The 14210-nt window shown below is 30.2% G+C and overlaps 1 protein-coding gene across 2 annotated transcripts; it reads left to right on the top strand.

Annotated features, from left to right (window-relative positions):
* The first annotated feature begins 3518 nt into the window (after positions 1–3518).
* Positions 3519–13598, top strand: LOC113872766 (protein tas). 2 transcript variants are annotated; one of them, XM_027510567.1, is made up of 8 exons: positions 3519–3849; positions 3963–4058; positions 7822–7905; positions 8268–8428; positions 11501–11618; positions 12097–12232; positions 12808–12986; positions 13089–13598. In XM_027510567.1, exons 1-8 carry the CDS (start codon positions 3610–3612, stop codon positions 13326–13328), a joined length of 1254 nt encoding a protein of 417 aa, XP_027366368.1. In that variant the 5' UTR covers positions 3519–3609; the 3' UTR covers positions 13329–13598. The 2 variants fall into 2 exon arrangements, with proteins under 2 accessions (XP_027366368.1, XP_027366370.1); XM_027510569.1 differs by having other exon boundaries at positions 12892–12986; positions 13089–13538.
* The last annotated feature ends 612 nt before the right edge of the window (positions 13599–14210 follow it).

Genomic DNA, 14210 nt, shown 5'->3' on the forward strand with positions numbered 1-14210 from the left:
ATAAAAGAACAAAGCAACATAGACAAATAATGACAATTGACAGAGAGAAATGAACAAAAATAAGAGCACATGCTTATCAAAGAGTAAAAGCAGAGTAACTATGAAGGAGAGAGTGTGAGAGAGACTAGTGAAGTAGAGAAAAGAGATAGTACAAAAATAATTTGAAATTAGTAAAGTGAAGTAGGGTAAAAGGGGGCATTTTTGTTCAAAAATTTCAGATTCTTGGGTAAGTTGAGGATACCCACCTATTAAGGTGAAAAAATAAAAATTTTAATTTCTTCACAATTCAAGTTTTCCGAGAATCTCACATTCCCAAGAATATTTTTTTGGTATCTTATACCAAACATGGGTAAGGAAACTTTTTAAGTAACATTCTTGAGAAATTTAAAAGATTCCGCATACCAAATACCCCCTTAGGTGTGTGCCTAATATCACTATTACACAACTACTAGCAGAGTGACAACAAATGACTTTGATAGGTTGTTTCTATGGATATCTAGAAAAACACAATTGTGATTGTCACGTTTGTCAATATCAAGTAATTATAAACCAAATGTATGTGCATGTATATATGGTTTGAGATATGATAATTATATGAACATTTAGAAATATTTGTTTCGTTGACATTAACATGTATACAATTCTTAATACTACATGATTGACTTTGTTGAGATGAATGCTTACTTAATTCACATTGTAGCATGGATTGCTTATGCTTGACTTCTAAGTAAGGCTGCCAACTAAGCATGTTATTCTACAATAAAATACAAGATTTATTGTCTTTTGTTATTTGAAGACATAGAAATTCTTTGATCATCATAAAGTGATTAAATCATAAGTTATGCACAATGTCAATTTTTTTACTTCAACTTGAAGTTTGGTGAAAAGTTGTGTTTAAAGTAGTAAGTCTTATCTACGTCTCTTTGCTACAAAATGTGCACATTTTGTTTAAGCATCTACTCACACAATTTTCCTCTAAACTTACCACTTCCTTTATCATTGTTATTACTTCCTTTTCCAAATGAATTTCTAAAAGAGTTAATAACATTTAAAAAAATTTGTTTCCTTTAAGAATTCTAGTGAATTGCCTTTCTTGTTATAGTGCAAGTAAGAACACTTCATTTATTTATTAATAACAAAGGTTCCATGAATAAAACTTCACTTTTTACGGCGTTATACTATTAATTTATTCTCTTGAAAAAAAACATAATTTAAATCGTTATATTGTATAATTATATATTATATCAAACACTCAAATAAAATTACTTTAAATAAAGATGCTCAAATCAAATTAATATATTAATTTTATGACAATAATTGATACATAAAACTATTCTAAAATATCATGTAATTGTTCTTTAAAGTCATTTTAAAAATTGATTATATGAATACTATACCTCTAAATAAAGATTAAATAATATTTATATTATTTCACTTTATAAATAATTATTTTAAAAATATAAAATGATATAGTGAATAATGAAATAATTTATAAATATTTTTTAATATCAAACATATCGTGACTTATTTTATCACATGTATATAAATTTATATGCTTAAATTAAATTTATCATAAAAACATAATCAATCTAACAATAACCTATATATATATATATATATATATATATATATATATATATATAAAAGTGACATATTTGCTTGCATGACTATTAGCCGATTATTACTTATTAGCACTAAATTGTGTCACTGAACTGAACACGTGTGCATTGCATCTTACTTTCACTTTTTTCAAGTTTTACTGTAAAATTTACCCATTTTAGTATTTATTTTTAAACATTGCTATTTTAATTTCTTTTAAAATATGTTCTTACAGGAAAAAAGCTCCAACCGTGTGCAACACCTTTCTGAAATAAAATAATGTTGAAATACCCATTTGATGCTTACATTGAAACTAATATTATTTTAATAAATAATATTAAAAACTACATTATTGTAATAAAAAGCCAATAAGTGTATCAAAATAAAAAAAATATTAATTTGAACATAATTGAAATCATAGTAATCTTAAGTTTATTTTATCTATTTTTAATTGAAAAATTAATTAAAATTTATATTCATTAAATTAAAATAATAATATTTAAAATAAATAAAAATAAAAATAAAAATAAATATTTAATATGAAAATACTTTCATGATTTAATAAAATATATTTTTCAAAAATATATTTGTAAAGTTGAATTTTTAGTATTTAAAATACTAATTAGTATCTTTGGAATATAATTATTATTTAAAAAATGTTAAAAATTTTAAAATTTCATTCATCCATATAATTTTTAATACAAAAATATTATTTATTAATCAGTATCCTAACTCCCAAGTTACGGATATCCTTTTAGTATAAGTAAAAAATAAATTAATAAATTTTCTTAACGCTTTTAGTACAAGTCTAAATAACCGTAAATGGGGTTTTTTTACATAAATAAATTAAAAAAAAGTCATTATTCCTTAAATGTCTTGAAAAGAATAAATTTATGTAAATGTTCTAAAAAGTATATATAATAGAAGTCGATTTAAATTAACTTTCATTTTTTGTTTTGAAAATTTTTATACAGAAATTGATTTAAATTGACTTTTATTATAAGTTTAATTTTTTTTACATAGAAGCCGATTTAAATTAACTTTTATTATGCTTTTAAAATTTTTTTATACAAAAGTTAATTTAAATTTACTTTTATTATATTTTTAAATTTTTATATTAAAATTAATTGAATTTAACTTTAATTCTAGTTTTAAAATTTGTTTACACATGAGTCAATTTAAATTAATTTTCACTCACACGTGAATATCTTTTAAAAAGAAGTCCATTATAATCAACTTTATAATGCATAATTGAAGTCGACTTAAATAAATTTCATTCTCTATATGAAACAAGTTTAATAGAAATGTCTGTCAACATGTCACACTAAGGTGTTTTTTTTATATCCAATAGTTATCATGCAATCAAATTAGTTCTAGAAGTTACAAGGAATGAGTGACATCCTTTTAGCATATCATATATATTCTGTGCAACACATTGTGTCAAAATTTGTTGTAAGGTTTAAGAACAGAGGTGTTAAGCGATTGTAAATGAATGTTATCATCTCACTCTAATTTTCACCCTCAATTTTAAATTTTTTTCATTTTCAAATGACAAATTTTTATTTATTTATAATATATTTCTTTTTAATCAACTTTAATTATATATTATAAAATTGATTATAATTGACTTTTTTTTTTAAAATATCCACGTGTGAGTGAAAGTTAATTTAAATTAACTCATGTATAAACAAATTTTAAAACTAGAATGAAAATTGAATTAAATTAATTTTTATATAAAAATTTCAAAATAGAATAAAAGTCAATTTAAATTGGCTTTTATGTAAAAAAGTTTTAAAAGAAAAAAAATTAATTTTTATGTAAATTTTTTTTTGACGTTTACGTAAATTTTTTCTTAGGGAATAATAATTTTTTTAAAAATTTATTTATATAAAAAATTACTAAACGGAGACAACGAAAGACATTGCCTCTGTGGGCTCTCTCTCTCACTCATTCCCTGTACCTTTTACTTAAAAGGGGTTTTGGGTAAAGGATAAGCTAAGCTTGCACATCATGGCCTCTTTATGCTCCTTCGCATCTTCTTCTTCTTCATGTTGTCACAAGCTTTCTCACCCTCTCAAACCATCATCCCTTCTCAATCACAGCATTACACTACCAAGAATAAGAAATAGGACGAAGAAGAGCACCAGTGTAATCGTGAGGCCTCTCTTCTGTGCCCTCAACGACGTCGCATTGCAGTACAGGAAACTAGGCGACTCTGACCTCAACGTTAGCGAAATCACTATTGGTACCGTAAGTTAAACCCTTTCTCATTCATTCATTTCCACACAAAAAGAAACCACTTTATCATTCGCTAGTTTCCCTTATTTTACTTTTGACCGGTGAAAATGCAATGTTGATTTCAGATGACCTTTGGGGAGCAAAACACAGAGAAAGAAGCTCATGACATTCTTAATTATGCATTTCACCGTGGCATTAACGCTCTCGATACTTCAGAGGCCGTAAGTTCTTCAATTCTTAATCAACATTTGCCATATATATATATATAGAGAGAGAGAGAGAGAATAGAACACTAGCTGAAAAATATTTTAATTTTTGATTATTTAAAACCTTATATTTTACACTCATTTATTAATTAATTTCTTACACAAGAATTTTGTAATGTTTTACTCTATATTGTTATAATACTGTTAGTAAAAGTTACTATTTATTCATATTATATTTTTGACAGGATTACAACTACATGAACCAAAACGTATAAAACACCTGTCAACTTAAGCATTTTAAATACAAGAAATAAATTGTAAAGGAGTTTTAACTATAAGGATCAGAAGTGTATTTTAACCATTATTTAAATATTTCTCTACATATATGTAATATTTTTAGTATTTTTCAAGTAACGAAATGCTATGATACATTCTTTTGAACACTTTATTTATGATTGTTGAGAATAATGTAAATAAAGTAACTATGTAAATAAGGTAACTATATAGATAGCCTAATCATAGATAATGTGATTTAAGATAGCAGAATATCATGTAATATTATGTAATCATTGACACTGTTCACACCTTTTCTCTCTTCTTCACTGCCATGGCTGCTACTGACCCTTCCAAGGCTGAACCAGCCATCTTCTTTATCAACCACGTCATTGCTCCTCTCTCTATTAGCCAATTGTATGATAAAAATTATACCTGCTTTGGTTTCAAATATTCATCTTTAACTTGCTGGGCAAGATTACAAGGACCATCTAACAACAAAAGGTAACACTATTATTGAGGCTAATTGCCCTCATTAGAAGAAGCTTGATGCCTAACTTTGTTTTATTATTAAGGCTACTCTTCATCCTTTTGTGCAACCTATTTTCCGTGCCCATGATACATATTAAGTTATATGGACTTAGGCTAAGTCTCTTTATACTAATAATACTCAATGACTTTACAAGGTATGTCACAACTCATGACCTTATGACTGTTATTAGTGCTCGTTCTCTTAGTGATTCCATGGGTACCTATTTGAGTTAGGTCTTTGGCCTCTTTCATGATCTGAATGAACTCTTAATTCCTGTTGACAAAACTGGCAAGGAACTCAAGCAATGCCAACAATTCTTTATGTTATTGGTCTTGTATGGTTTATCTAAGATTTACTTGAATGTTCGTGGTTAGATCTTGGGTTGTCTTGTGGTTTCTACTCTAGAGATTACCTGGTCCACTCTCCTTTGTATTTTGGCTAAGACATCTATCGAGGTTGTTCCTTCTCCTCTTATGGACTCCTTTGCTCTAGTGTCTCATAAAGGAGATCATACTTGCTCTTGCAAACCTAGAAAATCTCACCTTGATAATTTTCATAAGCTTGGTCATACCATTGGTCATGTGGCCAATGTTGATCACTCCTCTTTACAGGTCCCTTTTGACTTTGCTAGACTACTACTTGCTTCTCAAGTGCCATTTGTCTCTTATGATAGACAAAATCTTGCTCGCTCCAACTAATTTGTCTTTCTTGGTTATACTTGGTTTAAAAAAGGATACAAGTGTTACTCTCTTTCTCTTCATTGTTATTTTATATTCTATGATTTTTCCTTTTTTAACTGTGACATGTTTTATAATTTTGTATCTTTTTCTAAGTTCTCAAATGATTCTTTCCAATTTTTGTTCATTTTTCTCCTTTGGAGGAGTCTTCGACACGGGTTTGCTTCACTTTTGACTCTCTCGTTGAAGGTTATCAATACAAATGACTCTCTCCAACTCCACCATCAACACATACCTTGCTCTCGACTTACCTTTGGTGTTAGACTGCTACGTCATACCCCCTCCCTCTAATCTCATTTCATGAGTTAGACCTTCCCATTGTAATTCATAAAGGTATATGTTCTATTTGTAATTCTTTTACTCATTATGTTAATATTATTTATCACCTTCCCATTCTTAAGTTTACAAGTGATGCCCTTACAATTACACTATTAAAGTTGGTCCTAACGGCAAAGTAGATTGACTAAAGGCTTGTCTCATAGCAAAAGGTTACACCCAAAATTTTGGCCTAGATTATGCTGGCATATTCTCTCTTATAGTGAACATGCCCTCTGTTAACTTGTTATTACCTATGATAATCGTTCTCTTTATCAATTAGACATCAATAATGTTTTTTTACATAACAACTTTTTGGAGGAAGTCTATATGGAAAAACCTTCTGTTTCATTGCTTAAGGAAGTCTTTAAGACTTGTTTGTCAGTTTTAATGGTCTCTATATGGTCTTAAAGAATCTCTTTGGACAATGGTTTGATAGCTTTAGCACTATAGTTCAAGAACCTGGTATGACTCAAAGTGAAGTTAATCACTTTGTCTTTTACTCCACTATACCTCATGATGCATTTACTTTATTGTCTTTGTAGATGACATTGTCATCATAGGTAGTGACTACCATGGGATTTCAAAGGTGGAGTAACATCTTTGCCATCACGTCCAAAGGATTTTGGCAGACTTGAATACTTAAGGATAGAGTAGCCCAGTCTAAAAATGCTATTATAATTTTTCAAAGGAAGTATACAATCAACATCCTAGAAGAGATAGGGTTGATGAGTGTCAAATTTGTTGAAACTCCTATGAACCCTAATATCAAACTCGTATTAGACAAGGAGAGCCTCTTGTAGATCCAAAGAAATACGGAAAACTTGTTGCAAAATTAAATTATCTCACATTTATTCATCTTGTGAGTGTAGTGAGTCAATTTTTCAACTCTCCTGGTAATGAACATCGGGATGTAGTTATTCATATCATGAAATATATCAAGAGAGCTCCAAGGAAAGGCCTTTTGTATGAAGATTAAGGACACACTTGAATTGTGGGATACTTAGATGTTGATTGGGCAGACTCTTCACAGATAAAAGATAAACTCTCAAGTATTGTGTTTTCTTTGGTGACAACTTGATCTCTTGAAAAAGTAAGAGACAAAGTGTTGTTACGCAATCAAGTACAAAGGCAGAATATTGAGCCATGGCTTCAGTTACTTATGAGTTCATATTGCTCAAACAATTACTAAGGAATTGAAGTTTGGAGAGAACACACAGATGACCCTAATCTGTGATAATTAAACTACTCTATATATTGCATCAAACTCAGTCTTTCATGAGTGGATCAAGCATATTGAGATAGATTAACACTTCATTAGAGAAAAGATCTTATTCAAAGATATTGTTACTCGATTTGTCAACTATAATGGCCAATGGACTGATATATTTACTAAATCTATAAGGGGGCCTTGTATCGATTATATATGTAAAAAACTTGGTGCATATAATTTATATACTCCAATTTGAGGGAGACTGTTGAGAATGATACAAATAAAATAACTATGTAAACAAGATAACTATGTAGATAGTGTAATCGTAGATAATGTGATTCTAGATAGCAGAGTATCATATAGATATCATGTAATATTATGTAATCATAGCACATTATTATCAATAGATAGCTCTGCTGCATATTCTAACACACTAATTCATCCTATGTCTTCTCGTTTCTCTCTTTTTTAACAATGATTAGTCCCTGTTTTAAGAAGTAAAACAATATTTATAAAGTGATCAATTTTTGAAAAGTGTTTTGACATTTAAAGAATATACCAATAAGATGTGTGTTGAAGAGTGTGATAAGAAAAGGTGTTGTTAGCAGTTCTCTTTTCAAATATTATGCAAGATTCACTTTCTAAAAGCATAGGAATTCAATCATTATCATTCTGATTTGATAATTAGCCATTGGTTTTTTATTGCAGTACCCAATTCCAATGAAGAAAGAGACACAAGGAAAAACGGATATCTACATTGGTAGCTGGCTAAAGTCTCAACCTCGTGACAAGGTATTCATTGGTTGCTCCGTTCACAGCTCTGTCTATTCTTATTTTTCTGTGATTTTTGGGACAAGGATACTTAAAACCTTGAAAGTAATATTACATGATTGCTTCCCATGTGAAATAATGTTGTTGAAGTTGGGTTGCCTTTTTCATAAGCCTGTGGAACTTTCAATTAGTTGTTTTCACATGGAGTGAAAATGATTGATGAAATAAGTTTTAATTTGGGCTTATTTTTCCATGTGTAATGGTGAGCTGACCGTCTTTTAGAATTGAGAATTGACTTTCATCTGTTTTGAATGGGTTTTACTGAGTTCACTCTTTGTTGCGCAAAGAATTTGAAACTATTTGTGTATTGTCTTTGTCGATAGATTATTTTGGCTACAAAAGTATGTGGTTATTCTGAGAGGTCAAGTTACTTGCGTGACAATGCAAAAGTTTTACGGGTTGATGCTGCAAATATCAGAGAAAGTGTGGAGAAAAGCCTTAAGCGCCTTGGCACTGATTATATTGATTTGCTGCAAATTCACTGGTCAGTTTAAAGAATGTAAATATTGATATCTTTTTTATCTTCATTTTATTATTTTATCGGTGCCATTTCTGGTTTGAATGTTGGTAAATATGTTTGGGAAACTTGCATGTAGTATGCATTGTTAAATTGATGGTATAGATGGGGAAGAGAGATCAGAGAAAGAAGGGATGTGTAAATTGATTTTAATTGAGATGTATTCCAGATAAGATGTATATATAATGATAAAGCACTCACATCTATTTATATCAATAATTCTAACTAAATAAGGAAAGAGTAAATTATATCTTTTGTCTTATTAAGTTCAATTGAAATTATGATTTGGTTTGCTAACATTTTTTTTTATTCAATTTAGTTTTCTAAGTTTAATTTAAGTTTTTCTTCAATTCTTTAACATGTTGCAATTTAATTTAGTCTTCTATTTATTTTTGAGTCAAATTTTTCCTCAAACTTTGTCCCATCTCTCAACTTAACGAAAATACTTTACATAACAGCATTTTGGACTATGTTTTTTCTTACTCCCCACATTCTTTGCACTTCACTTTCAAATCATAATCCATAACTCCCACACTATTACTAAAAACCTCCTTAATTTCTCAAAAATCATTTGACCGACCACTCATTTATGCCTCTTTATTATAAATACATAACAACCACTGTCAAGTCATCATCATTGATCAAATCTCATATATCCGTAATTTCTATTGTTAAGCATCTTCATTATGAATCCATATCTACAGTCTACACCAAACACCAACAAATCCTCTGAATCAATACAAATTGAAAGATGGAGTAAAGTTAAATAAAAACTATGGGATGATAAAACAATTTAAAGAAATAAATTAAATAAAAAAGTTTAAAGCATCGAAGTAAGACTTTAGTTAAATTTAAAGGACATTGAGTTAAAAATAACTAGAGAAGCAAAGTCAGAAGTGTGACCGACATTGCAAGGAACAATAACGTCGGTGCTTCAATTGCAAACTAGATCAAACACACTTACACTTAGTAAGCATTCTGCATTATTTTTTTGCAGATGCTGGTGTCAAAGTACTATCAGCATCCTTGGGTGGACTTACAATATAAGCCAAACACTGAAAACCGAGTATTCTAGAGACCCTTCTCTCTCTCTTGTTTTTCTCTACCTTCTCTATTTTCCTCCCTGTATTTTTCATATCCTTACATGTCAATTACACCTTCTATTTCCCCTTTATTTACTCCTGGCAATTTGTTACTGATACGCAAACTCCCTCAATTGCTAGTGAGCCTAACGGGCAATCTGTTACATCAATTCTTCCTTCCTGAGATCTCATCTCTCATTGATCGCCTCTCTTGCAATCTGTTACATTAGAAGGATCGGATCTTCTGCAGCCCTTCCTGATACATGCCTCAGTGATAGGTGTTTTCTGAATATGATATTATGTTGTTTTCATCGTTTCCCCATAGTTTGGACATGCATAATAGGTAACTGGTTCATATGTGTCATTGACCTTCTTCAACATGCATATGTTCAAAATTTAGAAATGGTTAAAATGGTTGGGTAACTCTGGTTAACTTGGATTAATTCCATTTTAGTCCCCAAGCTCTTGTGGTTTTTTGGAGTCAAGTATCTTGTATTTCTCCATTTTCATTTGCTTAGAGGAAAAACAAGAAATCAATGTTCAATGATTTCCAATAAGCAATTAAAGAAAAGCTTCCAGCATCTTTCTTGTTAACACTTTCTTGGTTTTGTTCTCCTATCTAAATTTCTTGTTATTTATTTGGTTTTGGTAACCATTCAGTTTTTAGAAAATAAATTTTAAATTTTTTACCATAGTTTTACTAAACATTATTTTGTGTTACATTTTGTTGAAAAGCATATTAACTAGCTTCTATTTTCATTCAATTTTGATGGACTATAGTATTCCTTTTTTCCTTCCCTATCTTATCAGCTTGATGCATTGCACTGATGATAATACGATGAAATGGGGGGGAGCACATATGTTTTTACATGAATTTATGTAGTATTAAAAGATAAGTCCTACTTGTTTGCAATGGAAGTTTTGTATTACTATATGACTAGTTATCCTATATGGTAGTGAATGCTAAACTTTAAAGAAACAACATGAGAAAAAAGTGAGAGAGACAAAAATGAGAATATTAAGATGAATGAATGGTGACATAAGAAAGAACAAAATTAGAAATGATTGTATCTGCAAAATATGAGAGTAACGTCTATAATTAAAAAAATGATAGAAGTCAATTACAGTAGTTTAGACATATGCAAAGAAGGCTATGAAGACACTGGTGAAAAGAGTGAATGACGTGGTAAAAATGGGTAGAAGGAGACACATCAGAACTTTAGAGACAATTATTGAAAGAGATCTAATGATAAATAATATATAAGAGAATTTAGGTTTTGATTGAACTCAATATCGTCATGTGATTCATGTAGCTGACTTCACCTAATAGGATAAGAAGACTTGGTTGTTGTTGCTTGTGATGAAAGTTGTGATCATAATGGAAGATGTACAAAATAACACCTACATTTTTATTTTTTGCCTTTATCTTGTCAATAGCCTAGATCCATGATCAATATTTTCCCTGCTCTTTGCTATGTTAGAAACATGCTTGTCAATTGTCATCCCATTTCTTCCCTTGTTTCGCCGTCTTTCTTTTTTTCCTTATTTCTCAATGCATCAAAAAGCTAGTTGGAGGTTGAGTATCATTCATTAATTACTTTTAGAAATGTGCCATGTAAACCTATCAAGCTTTAATATAACAAGGGGAAAAGGGTGACGATGTGATTGTAAACATCTGATAAGTAACTGCTCTCGAATCTGTGATATAAAGGAAATAATTATGTTACAATATTATCTACTTTAGCATAGCACATTATTTTATACCAAAATTTCCTTTATGTTGGTGTGAATGAAGATGTGCTGTTTTGACAATATTTTTCATTGAATAATTTTATTAATATCTACCTGATGCAAGCAGACAGATCACCAATATTCTCTTGTTTGCCTCTTAAGACAGAAAGTTAAAGTTTTTGAACACTTGAGAATTCTAAATATATGGTGTTCTGCTTCATTATAGGCCAGATCGCTATGTTTCGTTGTTTGGTGAGTTTTTCTATGATCCTTCAAAATGGAGGCCTAGTGTCTCGTTTGTTGAACAGCTGCAAGCTTTTCTAGAACTTATCAATGAAGGGAAGGTAACTAATTTCTATCAATTCACTTTACACGTTGGCTTTTCTAGATTTCTAAAGGAGTCCTAGTGATTTGTGTTTCAATAGGTTGTAACGTTATTTTTTTGCTTATTTTGTGCTATTCTTGATGGAGAAATGCAGTTGAAGAGTGGTAGGTAGAAATATTGTTTCTCTCAATTTTTTTGGTTGGACGAGAGGAATGAGATGGCCGTGCCACTAACTTTTGTAGAATATTTTGTAATGTTACCTGACAAATGTCTCATCCTATTACACGTCTGTAAATAAAATCAAACTATGGTATGGTTCTCAGCAGTCAGCATTAACCCATTTAGTCTAACCAAGCTGGGATTTACTGCCTACTCGCTTTACCTTTTCATGATCCTCATGCCAGTTATAATATGAAATTCGCATAAGATCACAATATCATGTTCATTCTCTTATGCTTGTGAATGGATCAGTTTCTTGAGATTTCTGCATGCATCAGGTGCGCTACATAGGTGTTTCAAATGAGACTTCATATGGAGTGATGGAATTTATCCATGCATCCAAAGTTCAAGGCCTTCCAAAGATTGTCAGTATCCAAAACAGCTACAGCTTGCTTGTTAGATGTCATTTTGAAAGTAAGTGAGGTTCTGGCATTAGTCAGATCTCGTTCCCATCACTTAATATCATCTTGCTTTGGGATGCAAGGCTGTTGCTCTTATTGTCTTGATAATGTAAGATTTGTGTTAATAATAGCTATGCTACTTTTTCATCATGAATCACATAGCACCTTGTTGTTCCTAAAGAGTCAAAAGATATAAAGTGATACTCTTGTTTTTGAGGATTTTTTTTAAAGGAAAAGTCCAATTTACCCTCTCAAACTTTGGGTCACGTGCACTTTGGTCCTTAAAAGACGAGTAACGTGATTCCTAAACTTTTTTAATGTGCGCATTTTAGGCATCCCATCTATTTTTTTTTTCCATCAATGGATAAAAAGGAATTGTCACGTATTTAAGGTCAAATAATTTAAGTCTGACGATTCCTGTTAATATTTGACAGAAATTACATGGAAGGACTGAAACACAATTTAGAGAGTTTTAGATTGAATTGCACATATTTTGAAGATTTTTAAAGATCAAAGTGGTCCTGACCCGTTAGAAGGGGTAAATCGAACATTTTTAAGCTTCTATAAATGTTGGCTTAATTTTCGCAGTTGATCTTGTGGAAGTTTGCCATCCAAAGAATTGCAATATTGGCTTACTAGCCTATTCTCCACTTGGAGGTGGATCACTCACAGGAAAATATTTAGATATGAATTCTGAAGCTGCAAAAAGAGGAAGGTTGAACCTCTTCCCTGGATACATGGAAAGATATAACAAATCAGTGGCACGGGTATGCCATAATTCTAGTTCTTGTAATTAAAATTTACTCTATGTTCTCATGGCAATAAGGTAACTGTTTAAGACTTTCCCTTGCTTTGTTGTTGGATTTCAGGAAGCTACTAAAAAGTATCTCGAGGTAGCCAAAAAACATGGTCTAACTCCTGTTCAGATTGCACTTGGATTTGCAAGAGACCGTCCATTCGTAACAAGTTCAATTATTGGGGCAACCTCTGTGGAACAACTAAAAAAAGACATTGATGCTTTTACAACAACTGAGCGGCCCTTACCAGCAGATGTTATGGCAGACATTGAAGATGTCTTCAAGAGATACAAAGATCCAACCATTCTTTAATCATAATTACACCTTTCAAGTTTTTCCTCACTTATCTCTAAATATTTTGCCATGATGAAAATTAGAGGATGAATAAAATGAATATCCTTCCCTCAACCATAGAAATGTTATCAGGCCTTAGAAATTTAGTTTTGTTTAGTATATATTAAAGAAATAGTCTCTTCCTAGACATGCACCGACTCTCTTATACTAGTTTAAGGAGGTTTTGTTTAAATGACATTCTTACCCCTTATTAGACCCCTCATGTTGAATAACAGACTGAGTATACTCATATAGCGCGCTTAGTGTCACTCAACCAAATTAATACGCCCTCGTCATTTTCTGAACAAATAGGAAGACTGAATGTGTTAAAATAAAAATTGATCCCGCATATTCAGACAAAATTAAAAATAAAATACTAAATAACAGAATTATGAATTTTTAAGATTCTAAAAATTCATTTAAGTCAAAGATCATTATTTATGATTTAAGATAATACATATTGATTAATATAAAATTTATTGATTTGATCAATTGAAACAAAAAATCTTAACTATAGCTAATAAAATATAAAGTATAATTCATATATAACAAAGACTTTTTATTAATAGTTAAATTAAAGACTAAATATGTCTAAATATTTCTTTTTATAAATAAAATATCTTAAAGGAATGCTAGTAACACTTTTTTTCACTTCTCAATTAATGTTTCTTTTTTATATTTTGTAATTTTTAATAAATTTTAGTTAATAATTAAGAATATGTTGCTTGTTGTTCTAAAGTGATACTATTGACACTGGATTGGAGGACAACAACAATCAAATATCTCTTGAAACTAATATCTTCACTTATCGAAATTCATTGGGGTTGAAAAGGCCAATTCTCAAGTCATGCATACTTAGAA

This window comes from Abrus precatorius, unplaced genomic scaffold (genome assembly GCF_003935025.1).
Source record: "Abrus precatorius isolate BTA unplaced genomic scaffold, Abrus_2018 Scaffold7, whole genome shotgun sequence".
Classification (NCBI taxonomy): domain Eukaryota; kingdom Viridiplantae; phylum Streptophyta; class Magnoliopsida; order Fabales; family Fabaceae; genus Abrus; species Abrus precatorius.